Genomic DNA, 19,739 nt, shown 5'->3' on the forward strand with positions numbered 1-19,739 from the left:
CTGCTTGAGAATAATCTCTCTCCCTGACTGTCTCTTTCTATGATACCATGAAGGGATTTCAGTAGCAAACCTTAATCCATATTTAACACAACTCTACAACTTGGAGAAACTTTTGTGTCCGTCTTACCCGCCTTAGCAACTTTTTGTTCAAAACGTTTGTTGCTTAAGCCCTTCGAACAAAATTCGCTGATTTTCCTACAGATGGTTAAGGAGAAGTCTAATAACCTCTATAAACTTTGAAAACTGTTGAAATTTTCAAAAATGTTGCGAGTTATGAACTATTTTCTTAGGAGAGATAATTACATCAAATATAAATGGATCCTCAAAATTTTTGTTTGTTTTGTTTACTTTTATGAAACCTTGCTTGATGTAAATAAACAAAGGGTCTCGAAAGTGTGGTGCTCTAAGGTAGGGTTGCCATCCGTCCCTCAAAAGCGGGACATGTTCCGCTTTTTTGTTGAATGTCCCGCTGTCCCGCTTTTTCCTCAAAATGACCCGCTTTTTTCATGGAAAACTTATGCAAAATTCACTGACTTACGAAAAAACAAATTACAATTAATTCGTTCTACACAAAAAAATCTCTCCAATACGTTTTTTTTTTTCAAAATAAGCAAAGCAACGCAAAAAAATCTCAAAATAAGCATACATTTTTCACAGTTAAGCGTTCTTGGAGCACTTTCATCCAATGCAATGTAATACATTTTGGTATGAAGAAGACAAGTTTTCCCCAAATGATTTTTATATCTTTTTTTCGACAGAATCTTAGGTAAATTGCCAAACTCTACCATATTCAACTTAATTATCCAAAGTGATGGAAATTTTCTTGAGTTTTCAAACTTTTAAAACAAATTTGACATATATTTGTTATTACACAACGGATTTTTACGCGATATCAAATCCGCCGTTTACATGTAGTACTTGAGTTATCTTAAGTTACAAGGATAAATAAACTATGAAATGAAATACATCCGCATTAAAAAAAACCTTAGTGTACTTTCTATGAATAACTTTGGCTGATGGTATACGGATAAGCATGACAATAAAATAAAGCTTTTTAAGAGTTTTTTAAATGTCCCGCTTTTTTGTCGTGAAATGTCCTGCTTTTTTTCTGAGAGTATCTGGCAAGCCTACTCTAAGGCGAATATATTCTCATCATTTGTGCTAAACATAGTAATTTTCGAAATATTAAAACTCTTCATCGTTAAAGTCATTTGGTGTAGATCCTCAATTCAAGTTAAGCATGATGAATCTGGTCTTTCAACTCATGTAATATACAAAGTTTTAATAAAATACGTCGAGCAAGATGAAAGTTAGGTCGTTCGATTTTCAAGCAGACAGTTGAAGGTTCAATTCCTCACTTCCCCTAACAAAAAGTTGGCATTAAATTATACGTCTTTCTATACGTCTAAACAAGAATAAAGGTCTTCAGGCAAAACCACCAGAATGAGAATGTCCTCGGACGAAATAGGAATTAACAAATTCACTAGAGTACAAGAATAAATAAAAGGCTTCGACCAATAAACAAGAAATTGTAAACTGCCTTGGAGTATAAACACAAGAAAACAAGTATTTTATATTTCAAAACCCGATATTTCGTTACTGATAAAAATGATCGCAGGATTTTTTAATTATGGTAGGTTGCACAGATTCCAATAAACAAAAATATTTAATATTTATTAACACTGTAAATTTGTTTTAACATTTTGAGCGGCTTAATCGGTGAGTACTATAGATTTGAAATGATAGACGGATAAACCATAGGAAGAAAGTTACTTAGAGCAAGTTCACTGGTGTTGGGAAAAAGTGGTAGAAATTTTCACATTTTGAAAATTTTATCATGCAAAAATGTTTCCAAGATCTTGTGGCGTTGCATTTTTTTACAACACTGTTTCTATTTCAGCCGCATGTGATAGAAATATTGCTATTTTTGCATCACAGCATGCGAAAATACAACACGTGTTGTAAAAAAAACTAGAAGGCCACAGATCTTGAAAATGTTTTGGCATGGCAAAATTTTCAAAATGTGCCGTAAGTGACGAAATTTCTACCACTTTTTCCCAACACCATTGAACTTGCTCTAAGGTGTAGAAAAATGCGAGGAGCATATTGAATAGAAGCTTGACCACATATCTACTGTTTTTTTTGTCCCTCACCGATCAATTGTATCGAAGAAGAAGTATACCGAATAGAGTCGGCAATTCTTTCTGCGATGCAGTTGATTATGGATGGTCGACCGCCATGTGGATGTGCCGAATGGACAAATTAGAGCAAAGCATACGTTTTTTTTTTAATAATTACTAACAAAAATTGAAATAAATCGGAGCAGATGTCAAAAGATTTCAGAAAGGAACAAGTGACAATTAAGGTTTTGTCAGAAAGTGTACAAATTAAACGGATTTATACCAAATTTCAAAAATGATCCCTTGGATCTTTAAAATAATAACTGATTGGCATATTTGGATTCAGCACCCCTAATATGTCGAAATCAGCTCTTAAACTCATTGGATCTCGGAAATGTTTTGCCTTTCTTTCAGAAAGGTATAGTTATCGGTCGATTTGTGAGATCCTTAATTATGGGTCTTAGATATACCTTTATAGGTACCTATCGAATCAGCTCGACGAGTTCAGACGATGTCAGTGTATTTGTATGTATTGGTGTGAATTTTTGTAAACTTTGTCACTACGTTTTTGCGAAACTGGGCAGTACAACAAAAATGATTTTTGTCTTAAAAAATTTGATTTTTTTCCCTCTTCAATGTATAAAAGAAAGAAAAAAAAAAACAAAATAGTTTGAAAAATAAATTTTCATAGTAATTATTATCAAATCATCACTCCAAAAAACGTGTCAATTGGGCTTGCTAGCCACAACCAGCAATCACTAAAATCAAGATTATCGTATCTATGACGTCAAATTATACGTGACGTCATAGATACGCGCTTGCTATCTTAAAGTATGGACCTGTCGATATGTGGAGGGAGAACAGACAGACTTCACTCCCACTCAGGTTTGATGTCATTGTGACAGAAACCGTATGGGAGGAAAACGACAGTTCAAATTTTCCTGGCCATTCATTATAATTTTCATTCAAATGGTTCAGTTCGAAACCGAACCATTTCAAAAATCTCGGAACCGAAGTTCCGAATTCATAAACTTAAAAATGGTTCTCACCAAGGGGTACGACCCCGAAATCAATGAAGTCGTTGATGAGTACGTGATGCCCACACTGCATGGTACGAAAGCGATAGCAACTTCGAGACTTCCTCAACATTATATTCAGGTACAGATTGCTCTGAGAAGGGGAAAATAACACGGGTGCGCGGACGATGTATTCACATCCTCTCATCTTCTCACGTGCCGTTCGTGCTTACGAAGCTTTTTCTTAAGCAGCAACGACAGGAGAGTATTTCGCCCGTGGAAGCAAATTGAATCCAATAAGACAAATGCTACTGAATCCTCTCGAGCTTTAAGCTCTCGGGCTTGTTTTTTTGTTCCCTTTTCTCTTCCTCTCTTTAGATCTAACGTTGCGTTGTTGTTGTTGGGGTTGGTGTCTAGCATAAACGATGACGGCTTGGAGGTCAATCTGAACAGTAGCGCCACCAAACCCTCCATAGTAGAGTTTAATGCATTTGGGATTTTTTTTGGAACATGCATATGAAGCTAAAAAGCTAATAATCATTATTGACAAAGTTGAAGAAATAGGAAAAAACTCCGAATTAACCATTTTCGCCAGGTTGACCAAATACAAAAATGACAAAATCGACAAAATTGACAAAATTGAAAAAAATTGACTAAATAGACCAATTTCACTAAATTGACAAACTTGACATAATTCATTGATTTGACAAAATGCACTTAGTTGAAAAAATAATAAAATTGATAAAATTTATAAAATTGACAAAATCGAGAAAATTGGCAGAATTGACCAAATTGACGATGACAAAATGGACAAAATTCACTGAATTGACAAATTGACAATTGATTGAAAAAATTGACAAAATTGACAAAAGAGATGACAAAATCGAAAAAATTCACTAAATTGACAAAATTGACAAGATTGATAAAACTGACAAAATTGACAAAATTGAAAAAAATGACTACATTAACGATGACAAAATCGACAAAATTCACAAAATTGACAAAATTGACAAGATTGATAAAACTGACAAAAATCGACAAAATTGACAAAATTGACCAAATTGAAGAAATTGACAAACTTGGCTTAATTCATTGAATTGACAAAATTCACTTAGCTGGAAAAATCATAAAAATTGAAAATATTTATAAAACAAAATCTAGAAAATTGGCAGAATGGACAAAATTGACGATGACAAAATCGACCAAATTCACTGAATTGACAAAATTGACAAGATTGATAAAACTGATCAAATTGACAAAATTGAAAAAAAATACTAAATTAACGATGACAAAATCGACAAAATTCACTAAATTGACAAATTGACAAGATTGATAAAAGTGACAAAAATCGACAAAATTGACCAAATTGTCAAAATACACAAAATTGACAAAGACAAAATCGACAAAATTCTTTAAATTTACAAAATTGAAAAGATTGACAAAATTGACTGGCGAAATTCACAAAATTGACCCAATTGACCAAAATGACAAAATTGACAAAATTGACAAGATTGACAAATTGACAAAATTGACAAACTTGACAAAATCGAAGAAAATTGACAAAATTGAGAAAATTGGCCAAATTGACAATGACAAAATCGACAAAATGCACTTAATTGACAAAATTGACAAAGCTGGCAAAGCTGACAAAATTGACAAAATTGACAAGATTGACAAAATTGACTAATTTGATAAAACTGACAAAATTGACAAAATTAACAAAACTGATCAAATTGACAAATTTGACAAAACTGAGAAATTTGACAAGAATGACAAAATAGACAATGTTGACAAAAATGACGAAATTGACATAAATGATAAAATTGACTAAATTGACCAAACTGACAAAACTGACAGAATCGACGATATTGACAAAATTTAAAAAATTGCAAAGGTAGACAAAACTTAAAAAATTGACAAAACTAAAAAGTTGACAAAATTCACAAAGTTGACAAAATTGACAAACTTTACAAAACTGGCAGAATTGAGCATATTGAAAAGATTGACACATTAGAAAACTGACAAAATTGACAAAATATACTTGATTGACTAAACTGACCAAATTTACAAAATTGACGAAATTGACAAAAATAACAAAATTGACAAAATTGACAAGATTGACAATGTTGACAAAATCAACAAAATTTACAAAATTCAAAATATAATAAATAATTGACAAAATTGCCAAATTAACAAAAATGACAAAATCGACAAAATTCACAGATTTGACAAAACTGAGAAACTTGACAAGAATGACAAAATAGACAAGGTTGACAAAAATGACGGAATAGTTCAAATCGATAAAATTGACTAGAAAAAAAATTGACAAAATCGAAAAAAATTACAAAATAGACAAAATTCAAAAAAATAGAAAAAACTGACAAAATTGACAAGATTGCCAAATTTGAATAAAAATGTCAATATGTCAAAAGTTTGACAAAATTGACAGAACGGACAAGATTGACAAAATTCACAAGATTGAAAAAATTAAACAAAAATGACAAAAATAACAAAATCGACAACATTCGCAAAATTTACAGTATTGACATATATGACAAAACTGACAAATCAGACAAAATTGACAAGTATGATAGAATTGACAAAACTAAAAAAATTAAAAAGATTGACAAAAATGACCAAATTGACAGAACGGATAAAATTGTCAAAATCGACGAAGGTGACTAGATTGAAAAAATTGTTAAACTTGACAAATTAACAGAAATGACAAAATTGTTGTAACTGAAAAAAGAGACAAAATTCGTTAAAATTGATAAAATTGAATAAATGACATTACTGACGAAACTATAATAAATTGGCAACTGGGCCATTCTTTAAGTAGTGTGAAGTAGAGCAAATTGATCATGATTTGACGTCCAGTACAGCAAGCGACCAATCTCGGTGCATTTTGGTGCATCAGTCTGGAACTGCTGCTCGCTGTTGGAAATGCATTAAATTACCCTATGCCGAAAGCATAGGGGTTAACTCTCACATCGTAATATTTCGATAGTGATTGTAAGTCTCATCCTTCGCCGAACGATAGATTCTCAAGCACAAATTTCTCAGAGAAAGGGAAAATAACACGGGGACGCGGACGATGTATGCACACCATCTCATCTTCTCACGTGCCTTTAGTGCTCAGGATGCTTTTACTAAGCACAAACGACAGGAGAGAATTTCGCCCGTGGAAGCAAATTGAATCCAATAAGACAAATTTTCTCGAGCTTTAAGCTCTTGGGCTAGTTTTTTGTTCCCTTTTCTCTTTTTCTCTTGAGATTCTACGTTGCGCGATCAAAGCTTTTCGTTTGCATTGAGAAACCTGTGCAATTGTTGCGTTGTTGTTGTTGGGGTTGGTGTCTAGCAAAGGCGATGGCGGCTTGAGACTCTATTCAAACTCTCACTTGCTGAAGCCAATAAAAGATAATAAACAAACAGTAGCGCCACCAAATCCTCCATAGTAGAGTTGAAAGCATTTGGGAATTTTTGTTTTGAACATGCGTATAGATCAAAATTAATCATTTTGACCAGGATAACCAAAAACAAAATTGACAAAATCGACAAAATCGACAAAATTGACAAAATCGACAAAATTCACAAAGTTCACAATACTGACAAAATTAAAAAAACTTACAAAAATGGGCAAGATTAACAAAATTGACCAAATTGACAAAATTGAAAAAATTAACAAAAATGACAAAATTCACAACATTGAAATGAATGACAAAACTGACAAAATAAAAAAAAAAATCACAAAATTCGCAAAATTGACCAAACTGACAAAATTTACAAGATTGACAAAATGGACAAAATTGACAAAAATGACAAAAATGACAAAATGAAAAAATTGACAAAATTGGCAAAACTGACAAAATTAAAAACCCGATCTAATACACTGAACAGTGGATTATAGCCTTTCTTACAGTCTATAAACTATATTTGGATACACATGACACCAAATAATAAATAAATGATTGATTTATAAATTCTGAGTAATGATTAAAATATTTCGAACGTAGTAAATCCTAATTCTGGAATATCTTGTATGATCCCGTTTCTATGACATTATGATCTTATATCTATAAATTAGAAGAGGTCTAAAAATGAAGAGTATAACTTTAATTTTTGTCGATTATGTCGCTTTGGTCATTTTTTCTTTTTCAAAAATAAATAAATGGAAAACTATTTATTTTTGAAAAAGAAAAAGTTGTCAATCTATTCATAGTTGAATAAACTTGGTCGATTGAGTTAATATTCAAATTCAATTACCTGTTTTAGAACGGTCCATAAGTATCTCTTTTTGGCAGTTTAGCTGAAAAATTAGCTGGCCATAAAGAAGAGGACAAGTATCTCTTTACATGCATAACTAAAGGCGAAATAAATATTCACACAAACGTCGCTAAAAGCTCGTGGTGTGAAGAGAAAACCGCCTTTGAATATGCAACGTGTTTTTTCCATTAATTTTTTAAATCTCGGTTCGATTTTTCCGTAGGGCGTATGCGCCAAATGCAAACAAATAGAGTTATTAGCTGGGCTAAAAGTACATTCTTAGACCTAGCTTATGGAGCTGTCCATCTTTAAACGCAATTTTCTCGAAACAGCATCCGCCCTTTCCTAATATTGTTACCGATCTGTTCTCATGCTGTAAAGTGGAACTAGAATCTTATTGGAAAAAAGTAATGTGATACTAGGATCAACTCATCTAGTAGTTTCCTGATAATTTTTTAAAGACAAATATATTAAATATTTACGAGTATAAGTTTTTCCAAACTTCAGTTCCACTTGCCGTTGCAAATGCTGGTTTCCTATGAATTAATTCAAATATTATAATGTCATAGAAACGGGATCATACAAGATATTCCAGAATTCAATCATTCAAAAATATTCAATTAGATTACAATCATGTTATATTCTTTATGTGAATATTCTAATTATTTCAATATACTTTTATCTTATAAAAAATTTGAATCTTTATTTCTTAAATTCATTAAGGATTTACTACGTTCGAAATTCTTTAATCATTACTCAGAATTTATAAATCAATCATTTATTTATTATTTTGTGTCATGTGTATCCAAATATAACTTAAAGACTGTAAGAAAGGCTACAATCCACTGTTAAGTGTATTAAATCGGGTTTTTTTAACGTGTTAATGAACCATAATTCAAGAACTCTAGAGTTTGTTTTGATTAGGTCGTATGAACCAATATAAACAAAATTGAGTTATTACCTGTTAACGATTGATAAACATGTATCCTATGTTTGGTAAAAACTTGGATTCATTTGATCCAAAAATAACTTCAAAAACATTATTTGAATTTAAGACGTATGATGGCTTTCTCACTTTTTAGTGCAATTTGGTTTTAACGACTTTTTGCGCAACGCTGGATCGCCGCACAGCAAAAGGTCACTAAATCAAAGTTTGTTGAGTTGGTTCATGAGTCCTTTTACATCTTCGCAGAAAGTGCTCAGAAAGAGGGGAAAGTTACGAAAGGGGAAATTACGAATAACTAGTAAGAACATTGTTTGTAAGAATGACCGTGACTATTCTAGCAGAAAAGCTGATTAAAATTTGGTGCTGGGTAAGTAAAAAAAGTGTTATTTTCTATGGGCTTAAACATTCAGCTTATTTTTATCCTAAAACAGATGCATCCAAACATTGACAGCATTGGATATATTGGATATATTGACAGCATTGGATATCGTTGATCGGCCAACGGAGTCACGGCTCGTTCGTAGCTCAAGGGATAACATGCAGTGTAAGTCCAATAGATACATTATGTTGGGCAGCAAACCACAGGAACATTTGAACGGACACTTTCTTTAATTATTTGCGTTTCCATTGTTTTGTACACAACATACGGAAAGGAACGGAACCAAATAGCAAAGTTTGAAACAAATGCAATCAAGTTTTAAGATTAAACTCGTTGATTTGCAAAACGACGAATGACCCCACTAATCAAGGCAAAAGGTCGTAAGTACATTTACACTTTAACAACTGACAAATGCCCGTATCGGCTAAACTAACATATTTGAAGTCTATTTTTACCTTGGATGACGAATTTCCGGACAATTCTTATCGATATTTTTAAAACGAGAATTTAGTAAGTGTTTCGAAACTTCCACAGTGGTTTTCTCGAAACTCGCCAAGTGGTTCATACGACCTAATCAAAACAAACTCTAGAACTTTTCTATGGTAATAATTTTATAATCGCTAAAATAGCCACCCTATCACCTGAAAGCGAATGAACTCAAAACTTCGGTGTGTGCGTAAATTCGAATCAAATTTTGACAGATTCTGATAAAACGGATAAAACATGACCACCCGATTTGTGTGTGTTGGTGCCAAATGTTTTCAGATTTGGTCTGTTCGTATTGGTGAAAGATATCTTACCTTTGCAATCCCAGTCGAAGAAACAACGGATTTAGATCCAATCCAATGGGTTCACCCAAACTCCTGGTTTTTATGTGTGAGCTGAGGGAGATGTCTGCTACCTTTTTTTCAACCCAATCTGCAGACTTTTTCAACAAAGAACTTTCACAGAAACACACCTAGCCAAGGTGAAATTTCACTTTTTCCCAGCACCGCAAACAACGTTGTTATGAACTAACCAAAATCCAAACACTTTCCTTTGAACAAATAAGTAGGCTTTTGTTATCTTAACACCATATACTTCCACCTTAAGCTTTCTAATCGCCACACAGGCTTCCAGAATATGAAGAAGATCACTGATCAGTTGCACCACATCGCAATGCCCATCGAAAGATTAACAGCAAACATTTCACCCACAGATATTCTGGCCACTCCTTGTTACTCCATTCGTATAGGATTAGACCTTATCGACCCGCAAATTTCACCGAATCTGAATCCCCAATTCTCACACAATACGTGCACAAGCTAAAGAAGATTGATTTCGTGGAAAACACCACTGCTGCTGATAAAAGCCGACAGAAAAACAGCAAAAAAAAAACACCGTCACATCCACCGCGATTGAAAGTATATTCCTGGTTAATCCGACCGACCACTGCACTAGCTTCTGCGTTTCTGCTCTTAGCTGCAGGCTGGCTGACCACCAATCAATCAATCAATTTAATTCGTAGCCGTAGGCCACTTCACCGTAACGACCACCGGGACGGACCGCACCGTTCCAACGACTCCACAATACTGAACGAACGGAGTAAATGGACGCAAGAAAAGCCAGCAAAAGGGAACCGGAATGAATTGTAACGGATGAATTCTCTTGAAAGAGTATAGTAGGCGGTTGACGTTAATTTGATTGTGTGCGTGTTATGCCCCGCACGCTCTTTTTTTTCAACTCAAAATTAAGTAGTTTTGGTTCAAAACAGCACTTCGGTGGCTTCCCTCAATTTTGAGTTTGACTGGGCAATAGCAAAACTAAGTTCTGATAGGCATACTCAATTCTAAGTTCGGCAGCCGAACTCGAATGTATCCTTTTTTTTCGAGGGTAGCTTTTTTTCAGGGAATTAAAGGATGATTAAAATTTGTTGTATTCGGATGCTGCTGTTCCGGTACATTGCATTGCAATTACAGAGCGGTGGAAAGTTTTGACATTCCCGGTCAAAGAAAACTTCCGGATGTTACTTCCCACGGGAAGTAAACAACATCCGGAAGTTTCCGGACATTCCAAGCCGCTCACCATATGATGACAATGACGGACAGAATTTTACGCTGACACGGTGAACATGCATTCATTATGAAGTTCCTTCATAGTCGTCCGGTAATTGTTCCGGAACGACATAATTTTGCGACGTGTTCGTTGGTTGCTGGTACGGTTCGGACTGAACTCGCTAAGTGTTTTCAGTCCAACAAAGAGAGTTCAATTTTTAGTTCATAAGGTCGAACTCAGCTTTGATCCCTCGCCGAAGGAAAAAAAAGGGATCAATTTTGAGTTCGCAGTTCGAGCTCCGTTTTGATCCATCGCAAGGAGGAAAAAAGGGTACTTAACTTTAAGTTCATAGAATCGAACTATGTTTTGAACCTCGGTCATACTTAATTTTGAGTTAAAAAAAAAGAGCGTGCGGAATGAACATGCGGGTGTGAGAAGACGTAAACATTCTAGAAATGGGGTGGCGTAAATTCATCCGTATAGGGTAACGGACTTATTTTGGACCAGGGAACCTATTTTGGACCACCTTGTCTAGCTCTCTTATAAAACAACTAATAATGAAAAAAAAAATAGTTCATTACATTAAGTGCCCGGGCTTCAACAATAATTGCTAAACAATTTCTTGATTATTTGTTTTATAAGAGAGCTAGACAAGGTGGTCCAAAATTGGTCCTCTGGTCCAAAATAAGTCCGTTACCCTATTATATAGCCTTTTTCATATCTGTTTTCACATATAGCGGTTTATGAAAAACATTTAAAAAAAATGAATTTAATGTGATTTATGTTTAAAATGAGAAACGAGATACGGAAATGCATTGCTGTAAACAGATAATATTGATTATGATTTTTTTCTTTTGACAAGTTTTTCGAAAAATAAAATTTCGTCAATATTTAATATTGCCAGAGAGTAGTGATCCCAAATTCAGCTCAGATTATTATTAAGCTCAGAATCCCGAAAAAACGCTTTTAAAGGCCAGAAAACGCATTTTAAAGTTGTGATCTCAAATTAAGCTCAGAATCCCGAAAAAACGCTTCTAAAGGCCAGAAAACGCATTTTAAAGTTGTGATCCCAAATTAAGCTCAGAATCCCGAAAAAACGCTTCTAAAGGCCAGAAAACGCATTTTAAAGTTGTGATCCCAAATTAAGCTCAGAATCCCGAAAAAACGCTTCTAAAGGCCAGAAAACGCATTTTAAAGTTGTGATCCCAAATTTAGCTCAGAATCCCGAAAAACGCTTCTGAAGGCCAGAAAACCAGAAAACACGCTTCTAAAGGCCAGAAAACGCATTTTAAAGTTGTGATCCCAAATAAAGCTCAAAATCCCGAAGAAACGCTTCTAAAGGCCAGAAAACGCATTTTAAAGTTGCGATCCCAAATTGATCTCAGAATCCCAAAAAAACGCGTTTTAAAGTTGTGATCCCACAAAAATCACAAATTAAGCTCAGAATCCCGAAAAAACGCTTCTTAAGGTCAGAAAACGCATTTTTAAAGTTGAAATCACAAATTAAGCTCAGCATCCTGAAAAAAAAAACGCTTCCAAAGGCCAGAAAACGCATTTTAAAGTTGGAATCATAAATTAAGCTCAGAATCCCGAAAAAACGCTTCTAAAGGCCAGAAAACGCATTTTAAAGTTGTGATCCCAAATTAAGCTCAGAATCCCGAAAAAACTCTTCTAAAGGCCAGAAAATGCATTTTTAAGTTGGGATCTCTTATTAAGCTCAGAATCCCCAAAAAACGCATTTTAAAGTTGTGATCCTAAATTCAGGGTGCTAAGCCGTGCATCAGTAGAAATGACTTATCTATCATGCAACGGTAGGTGTTCCAATAAAACCGGGTAAAGGTCGCAGAGGGGCGGGAGATTTCCGTTTTATTACCCATTATCAAACTGATAAGATCAAAACTGACCCGTAGCTTCTGCAAATTTTGGTGACCATGTAGTCAGTCAGTCGAACAGACCGCTTCCAACGGTTAATCTTATCGGACGTAACTTTTCTTCGCTTAGCAGTCGAAATGGTGCATAGGGTATTGCTTGCAGTGGTTTTGATTTGCAGCTTGGTGACCCTGAATTCGTCGGGTGCATCAGCTGATATCGATTGGTCATTGGTTCGTCCAATGAGCGAATTTCCCCGTATTGCCAATAGAATTCAGCAATTGGTTCAAAAAACAGGCAATGGAAAGGTCGATCAAGTCCGATTGAATCCACGAATCGTTGGAGGACAACCTACTACACCGGAAAACATCCCGTATCAGGTTTGCACAATAGAGGTGAATGTTGTAACGTCTTATTGTAATGTCCATAACCTTGCTTTTTAGGCCGCAATTCTGTCAAATTTCCCCGATGGCACTGGTCTTTGTGGAGGAATTCTTGTGTCACTGAACTACGTGCTAACTGCAGCGTCCTGTGTAGATGGCGCTAGTGGTGGAACAGTTATTCTGGGAGCTCAGAATATTCAAAACGCCAATGAAGCAGGTCAAGTGCGTATTTCGTTTACCGCAGCCAACGTTTTTGTCCATGAAGATTACGTTGAATTCATCTTCCGAAACAATATCGCCGTTATAAGATTAGGACAAACCGTACAGCAAACGGCACGTATTCGTCCGGCATTTCTACCGGCTGCCAATGAAGCTCGAACCTTCGCCGGTTTCGCTGCTCAAATCAGTGGATTTGGCTGGACATCGGACGCCAGCAGTTCATTCTCGGATGTTCTAAGGTATACAACCAACGTCATCTGGACCAATGCGGATTGTGCCGATGGATACTGGGGAGGTTTGGTAGACAGTCAAAAAATGTGCCTATCTTATTTGGAGAATCGGGGACCTTGCGTGGGTGACGATGGCGGACCTATGACGGTGCTCGAAGCCGGCCAACGCATGGTGGTCGGAATGTTCTCCTTTGGTTCCGTCATTGGCTGCGAAAGCAACTGGCCCACGGTATTCGTGAGGATTTCATTTTATCTTGACTGGATTGCGTCGCACACCGATGCGCAGATCCGTTCAAATTAAAATGTGAAACCGACCGACGGAAAAGCAATTAGTGGATTCCGTTGGCTTCCGATACAGTGCAATATAAATATAATCCGTGGAATTAGACAAAGATAGCGAGGCAGATAGCATTTTGTGGGTTGTGATATCTTTCCGATAAAATCCATGCCATACGAAAGAACTCAATTTTCAACAACAGTTGATGTGTTTGTCGACCAGACAGAGTTTTTTTTGCTTCACGAGAAAGAATTTAATATTTTTTAGAAGTGACATCTGGCGGAGTATAGCATAACAACCTTTTACTAAACGTTCGCGCATGCAAGGCGTGATTGAATAGAATAGAAGGTGATCTCAAATTGGCAAAAAGTAGAAGTTGGTTGGATGCGGGGGAGAGGGCGTGACGAAGCCATCATTGAACGTTCACTTAAATAAGTCACCATTTGAACCCACTCTGAGGGAAAAGCTTACCTCGTAGTGAGATGAAGTTCAATGTTCTGAAAACCAATCATTTACACTGAGCCATGCTTGACTACATTCGGAAGGGAAAAATTCGTAGCCGTCAATTTTCCCTTCTTCGAGCAAAGCATACAAACGATTATGCATGAAAACGACGCTCCTATATTTCAAACATTCCTGGAAAAACAGCTATGGCAGCTAGGGACGCAAACTATCAGCAATCGAGCGTCTCGATAGTGATTGCCTTTCTTGATGATTTTCAACCTTCTAGAATCACATCTGATATGTATCAGTTTTGAGCTATGTATAAAGGCTATCAGATGATAGTCTACTTTTCGCTTTGCGTAGAAGGTACCAATTACTACTAGCTAACCGCAATGAAGCGCCCCAAGCCCGTGCGACAGGTTTCGTCAACATGCGGTCCTAGCATTTCTTCAAAATTTCTATTTGAAACATTCATGATTGTCTATCAATAACAAACATGATCGACAATGATGCTAGGCTAAATCAAACATATTATAATCAACAAAGGTAACTCTCAGCATGTTTCATATACTTCAGCAAGGACATGTACATCAGCACCACCTCCTGGAGAAAGTTCTTACTAGAAAGAAATTTCAAGCCTGAGGGAACTCTGAACATTCTTTTCATCAACCGTAGGTTCGCGTCATAACTACAAAGGTTCGTGTTGGAACTTGTATTTCTATAATTACCACGCAGAAATTTTTGATTATGTTTTATTTTCTATATAGAAATTTCAGCCTACTATAGCTTATCTCCGTGTAGCAAAGTATGTTGCTATGGTTCTCAATTTGTGTTGTTTTCTGCCGAATGGAAAAAAGGTCCCGATCGACGGAGTATGCTAAAATATCTTCAATTTCAGATTCTACATGTTATTGGAATATTCGATTTGGAACAATCGTTGATAGAAATTTCACTGTTTGGACAATACTGAAAATTTTATGAAAGAAATTATAAAAAGACTACAATTTTACTAAGTAAGTTGTATATAACGATTGATCTTGAAATCTACTCTGCAATACAATTATTTAAACAAAACACAACTCAATTGCTCTGGAGCACGTTTTGTTAAGGGAAATCAGTTTTTTCTTAAAATGAATGAGCCGGCAAAGGAAACCATATCTTCATTCGAGCACACCTGATTTTTTAAAAACTCCAAAACATGTTGAACCGATAAATCAAAATCAAATACATATCGAGTATAAAATTTATTAATGAAGTCAGCTAACTTTTCATGAAAGGTATTATGAAAAAAAAACTAAACTTGAAATTCCCACAATATGGTCATTGGGTAAAATGGCTTAATCAATTTGAGAGGAATTCCTCTATCAGACGCCATCTTGAAATCCAAGATAACGACTTTCGCTGAACCTTAAGCTTTAATTAAAATGCTGTAAATAACTAAAAATTGCATGAAACAACAATATTGGTATTGGCTTAAAGGCTAAACTAGGAAAGTCAAATTTCGCTATCAGGTGCGTCTCGAAATCTAAGACGGCAGCTTCCACTGAATTTTAAAATGCTGTTAATCACTAAAAAGGAACTACCACAATATGGGTATTGGGTGAAAGGACCAAACGAGTAGAAGTCGAACTTTGCTATCAAACGCCATCTTGAAATCCAATATGGCGGCTTCCACTGAACTTCAAAATGATTTAAATCAATGAAAACCGCATGAAATCACCACATTAAGGTATTGAGTGAAAGGACTAAACTAGAAGAAATCGAACGCCAGTCTGACGCCATCATCAATCTAAGGTGGTGCCTTTGCTATTATTTTCAAAGCTGTAATATTTGGGCCCTTTCACTCAATACTCATATTGTAAAGATATTCATACCACTTCCGGTGATTTCAAGTTTTCAGAGCTTTATATATATATTTTTTATTTTAACTCAAAACCAACACACATAACTTATTAAAAATGTGTAAAAATCGGAGTTCCAATTCAAATATGTGCTATCTAACCTGAGCGTGTCCTGTTTTGACATCTTGATCGAGAACTGTCACTAAGTTTTATGGTGGTTTAATAATCATGCACTGAATGCTATTAGGCTGGAACAAATATCAATTTCCTTTTTTGTCACCCCCCCTTAGAAATTTCCAAAAAACCCAAAGGAGGAAATAAATAAAGTTTGAAGTATTTTATGTAAATTTCGACAAAAAATTCAAGTATCCGAAAGATCACAAGACGAAAATACAAATCTTGGAAGTTGGAAGTTATTTCACCTTTCTGGATTCTTGATTTTATTGAATTTTTCGTCAAAAAATTACTTGATTTATAGGTTTTGTGCAATGATATAGTATGCAATTTTCTTGCATACAAGCTTTCGTACAATTTATTCCAATTTATTTGTTTTTCGCATTATTTTTCATTGTCCCTCCCCCCCCTTCACGATGTTCCAACTCCGAGTGACAAAAGAAGGATTTGAAATTTGTTCCGGCCTTATAGAACATGCTAAAGAAAGCTTGGAGCAAACTTCTAAGTTTGTGTTTTCTTTATAGTTTAAACAGAGCATTCGTAACTCTTTCAAAATAACTAAAACAGTATGTTTAGTAACAGTTTTATTAGCGTTTTCAAAACTATCTGAAAACATATGGTCGAAACAAAAATATAAGCATTTTTCATGACCATAATTAAACCGTTAAAAAACGAGCTGCACAAAAAATGCCATAATTAAACCATAATAAAACTTCCTAATGCTAGTTGGCTTAATCTGTGTTACTTGGGATTTGATTACGAAACAATGGGATCCCTACCTCTTCCCAGCACTTGCAGATCGGAACGGGAGAGCGGGGCTTCCACACAAGTTTTTGGCATAAATCGAGTACTTATCAAGCAACAGAGACCATAAATTGTGAGAGAGGTTGTTTGCGTACGAATAATTTGAGACACTCACTTGAATCTCGAAAACTTATCAAACAAATGGAGCGAAATGTGACGTTATTTAGAAACTAAGAATGTGTCTAAAGAAGTTTGTGAGCCTTTTCGCCTTGGAATGGGAAAAGGGTGAGAAATCCATGTCAGTCATAAATACATTTTGGCATAGCTTCTGAATTATTTTCAAATTTGATTTAAAATGATTCCAAAAAAACAAACAAATTTCAATAATTTCCTAAAATATCATTTATTTTTGGAAGACACGAATGACATGAAAGTGTCTATAATTAAGCCAAAAAAAATTGGATGGTGTAGCAAAGCACACCGGGTCGACTGGTATGAAAATAAAAAATTATTACACTTATTAAATTTTTTCGAATATAACGATTTTTCAGGTCCTTGTACACTCGTAAAAATGTTATCCTTTAACTTAGGATTAATGCAATCGTGAAGATGGAAGAAGGATCTTCTTTCGAACCTCGTTACTTTTATGAAATATGGCTGTGATCTGGGAGTCATTACACCAAGCGGAATAATTGCATAGCTAATGTGTAGAAAGTTTGAGGGTGAATTTGAACGCTTTTTTATTCCGAATTCATTTTGTGATTGCTCGACCGAAAACAAATTCGAACCCTCAAAACCTTTTCAACAAATCGGTCATCCGATGACAAGCAGACATACAGAATTTTTAAGTTTTTTTAATGGGGCGTAATCGCGAGAATAGTTTTATGGCAAAATTGAATCAAATTTCGCTCTTAGACCCTAAGAGCCAAATGATCTCTCAAAGTGGTACACAGTAAAATCAGAGCAAAATTTACATATATGGTTTTTAAGACCGTTTTTCGACAATTTTGAAAGCACAGTAATGCTTCAATGATTGTTTAGTAATAACAAAATTCTCTCGACACTTTTGCAAAATGAGACATCGTGAGTGTCTCAAAATGACTAGATACTTCCAAATTTGATTCAAGAGAGGATAGATAGCCAAAAATTAAAAAAAAAAATAGATTCATTGCGTAATTGCGTAGATAAGCACTTTAGGTCCAGAAGAACTCCAAATTTTGTGTGAGGTGGATGGCTCGATGGTTGTTGTTTGGTACTTGCTAGACTATCTATGAGTTCTATGAGCTTTTAGAGAAATAGGCATCTTTAACAGGTTCACTAAGTAGATTTAGAGTGTTTGGAAATCAAGCGTTATGTTCCTATTTGTCTACAACGGATTTGGATGATGGTTGTATGTGCATCTAACTCGGAAACAATAGGATGTGCCAAGGTTTTGCAGCTTTAACAAACGAATAACCACTTTGTATCTTAACTAAAAGTTTCTGGAACCTAAGCGGTGAAAATTATACATATTTTGAAACTCGATTTGAAATTATAAAGGAAAATGTGGAAAAGAAAGCATGTTTTAATCTAAGCGTTTTTAATAGCATCACAAAATACAGTTTCAGTACTCAAAATCATTCGATATCACAATTCCGGTGCGCTCCGAAATCCATTGGAGATAGGGAGTGATTCTGGTGAATATGGCTGGCCATCCCGAGTTGCAACCGAACAGGGGCAGCGAGGAGAAAATTCCGATCAGCGTGCTTCCACCGTCGGGGTCGGCAACAGTCAGAGGGCCACCCTGATCCCCCTGGCACGGTGATCCCAACTCGGTTGAGGTACAGATATGGAAATCAGTTATTCCGCCAAGCTGTTGCAGCAGGCAGACGGCATTCGACATGACTGGCATCCGAACCCTACGCAGGTCGTACAGCGGCAGAATTTCATTGCTGTTCTGCCACTGGTGTCCCCAACCGGAAGTCGAGGCAAGTTGACCCTGGAAGCTCAAAAACACCTGTCGCCAGTTTGGGAGACGGACTGGACGAACTCGGGGTGAAACGGTTGCTGGCTGAGAAAGTTCCAGCAGAGCGATGTCGTTGAAGAAGAATCCTGGTTCGTATTCCGGATGCAGGATCAAAGTAGTGGCTGGGATGATTTCTGCCGGTTCGGTTTGATTGGTGGCTCCTAAGAGGACCGTGGCTGGGGAAGGGCCTCTGCAAGTGTTCGAGATAGAGTTAGGGTATGAACTTTTCTGGTCTTGTGAAAAACTTACGTGATGAAGCAGTTTGCAGCCGTCAGAACATAGTTCGTAGAAATCAGAGTTCCACCGCACCACCTCGTGCCAGTTGGCAAACTCATGATGATTCCGACAACGTATGGGATTTCTCCATCGGCAACGATCTCACCCCCAGTGATGAATGGATTAGGAACATCTTCTTTAGAAAAATGCTGGTCTTCGGCAAGCGGTAGCTTATGGATGGTAGCACTTTTCCCGAGAGCAGATGCACTCAGGGCCACCAGGAGACAAGTTATCACTAAACGGGCGTCCATAGTCTGGGGACGAGCGGTTGGAATTTCTGAATGGAATCGACTAAACGCTAAGCGTGATAGTGAACCGAATTTATACAATCGATTTAATCCATCGTGTCTGTGGGTTGGATAATTAACTGATTACGGTAAGGTGATTTTCGAGACCGAAACGGACACTTTTGGAAATCTGCTTGATGGATTCGACACGGTTGTAAACAATAGGGTCCGATAACCTTCATTCACGTGTCGATCGACGGATGTTGTTTTCTGGAACTTTTCGTAGGGATAT

General features: G+C 36.0%; 3 protein-coding genes across 9 annotated transcripts in view; 1 reads left to right on the forward strand and 2 right to left on the reverse strand.

Moving 5' to 3' along the window:
• LOC129758451 (prominin-like protein) overlaps nucleotides 1-10,285 on the reverse strand; it is a 152,220-nt gene extending 141,935 nt beyond the window's left edge. For all 7 annotated transcript variants that reach the window (XM_055755953.1, XM_055755952.1, XM_055755950.1 and 4 more), the window contains exon 1: nucleotides 9,525-10,285. The gene's annotated coding sequence lies outside the window, so the exon portion shown is untranslated. The remainder of the gene's footprint in view (nucleotides 1-9,524) is intronic.
• A 2,427-nt stretch (nucleotides 10,286-12,712) lies between these two features.
• On the forward strand, nucleotides 12,713-13,870 carry LOC129757464 (brachyurin-like). The gene is made up of 2 exons (XM_055754690.1): nucleotides 12,713-13,007; nucleotides 13,071-13,870. The coding sequence occupies exons 1-2, from the start codon at nucleotides 12,768-12,770 to the stop codon at nucleotides 13,758-13,760; spliced, it is 930 nt and encodes a 309-aa protein (XP_055610665.1). The 5' UTR covers nucleotides 12,713-12,767; the 3' UTR covers nucleotides 13,761-13,870.
• A 4,631-nt stretch (nucleotides 13,871-18,501) lies between these two features.
• Nucleotides 18,502-19,525, reverse strand: LOC129757685 (serine protease 1-like). The gene is made up of 2 exons (XM_055754969.1): nucleotides 19,194-19,525; nucleotides 18,502-19,134 (listed from the first exon to the last, which is right to left on the reverse strand). Exons 1-2 carry the CDS (start codon nucleotides 19,469-19,471, stop codon nucleotides 18,543-18,545), a joined length of 870 nt encoding a protein of 289 aa, XP_055610944.1. The 5' UTR covers nucleotides 19,472-19,525; the 3' UTR covers nucleotides 18,502-18,542.
• Nucleotides 19,526-19,739: the final 214 nt, after the last annotated feature.

This window comes from Uranotaenia lowii, chromosome 3 (genome assembly GCF_029784155.1).
Source record: "Uranotaenia lowii strain MFRU-FL chromosome 3, ASM2978415v1, whole genome shotgun sequence".
In the NCBI taxonomy this organism is placed as follows: domain Eukaryota; kingdom Metazoa; phylum Arthropoda; class Insecta; order Diptera; family Culicidae; genus Uranotaenia; species Uranotaenia lowii.

Bases quoted from the DNA above. Each gene is read 5' to 3' on its own strand.
- LOC129757464 (XM_055754690.1), top strand. From the start codon at position 12,768: ATGGTGCATAGGGTATTGCTTGCAGTGGTTTTGATTTGCAGCTTGGTG. The intron at 13,008-13,070 runs GTTTGCACAATA...CTTGCTTTTTAG, and splicing joins CGGAAAACATCCCGTATCAG to GCCGCAATTCTGTCAAATTT.
- LOC129757685 (XM_055754969.1), bottom strand. From the start codon at position 19,471: ATGGACGCCCGTTTAGTGATAACTTGTCTCCTGGTGGCCCTGAGTGCA. The intron at 19,135-19,193 runs GTAAGTTTTTCA...GAACACTTGCAG, and splicing joins GCTGCAAACTGCTTCATCAC to AGGCCCTTCCCCAGCCACGG.